This window comes from Galeopterus variegatus, unplaced genomic scaffold, assembly GCF_000696425.1.
Source record: "Galeopterus variegatus unplaced genomic scaffold, G_variegatus-3.0.2 Scaffold5053, whole genome shotgun sequence".
Lineage (NCBI taxonomy): Eukaryota > Metazoa > Chordata > Mammalia > Dermoptera > Cynocephalidae > Galeopterus > Galeopterus variegatus.
The window spans coordinates 68,619-69,048 of NW_007731164.1; the positions used below are offsets into that span (position 1 = coordinate 68,619).

At 60.7% G+C, this 430-nt stretch overlaps 1 protein-coding gene across 1 annotated transcript in view; it reads left to right on the plus strand.

The window, feature by feature from the left end:
- Window positions 1-430, plus strand: part of LOC103604256 (mucin-5B-like) — a 40,938-nt gene that overhangs the window by 28,795 nt on the left and 11,713 nt on the right. Inside the window, exon 35 of the mRNA XM_008588817.1 lies at window positions 65-272. Coding sequence (XP_008587039.1) covers window positions 65-272 — 208 coding nt within the window. The remainder of the gene's footprint in view (window positions 1-64; window positions 273-430) is intronic.

A 430-nucleotide genomic window follows, 5' to 3' on the forward strand; every position in this document is an offset into this window, starting at 1 on the left:
TACTACCACCAGCACCACAGTAGCCCCCTCCTCCACGCCAGAGACCACCCAAACCACACCACAGTTGACCTCCACGACCACCTCACCCGCTACCACCAGTACTACAGAAGCCACCTCCTCCAGTCCAGAAACCACCCAAACCTCACCAGGGTTGACCTCCAGGACCACCTCACCCACTACCACCAGCACCATGACATCCCCCTCCTCCATGCCAGGGACCACACAAACATCACCAGGGTGGACCTCCAGGACAACCTCACCCACTGCCACCAGTACTACAGCAGCCACCTCCTCCAATCCAGAAACCACCCAAACCACACCAGGGCTGACCTCCAGGACAACGTCACCCACTGCCACCACGGGAGCCACGACATCCCCCTCGACTACTCAGGGGACCACCCAAACCACACCAGGGCTGACCTCCAGGACC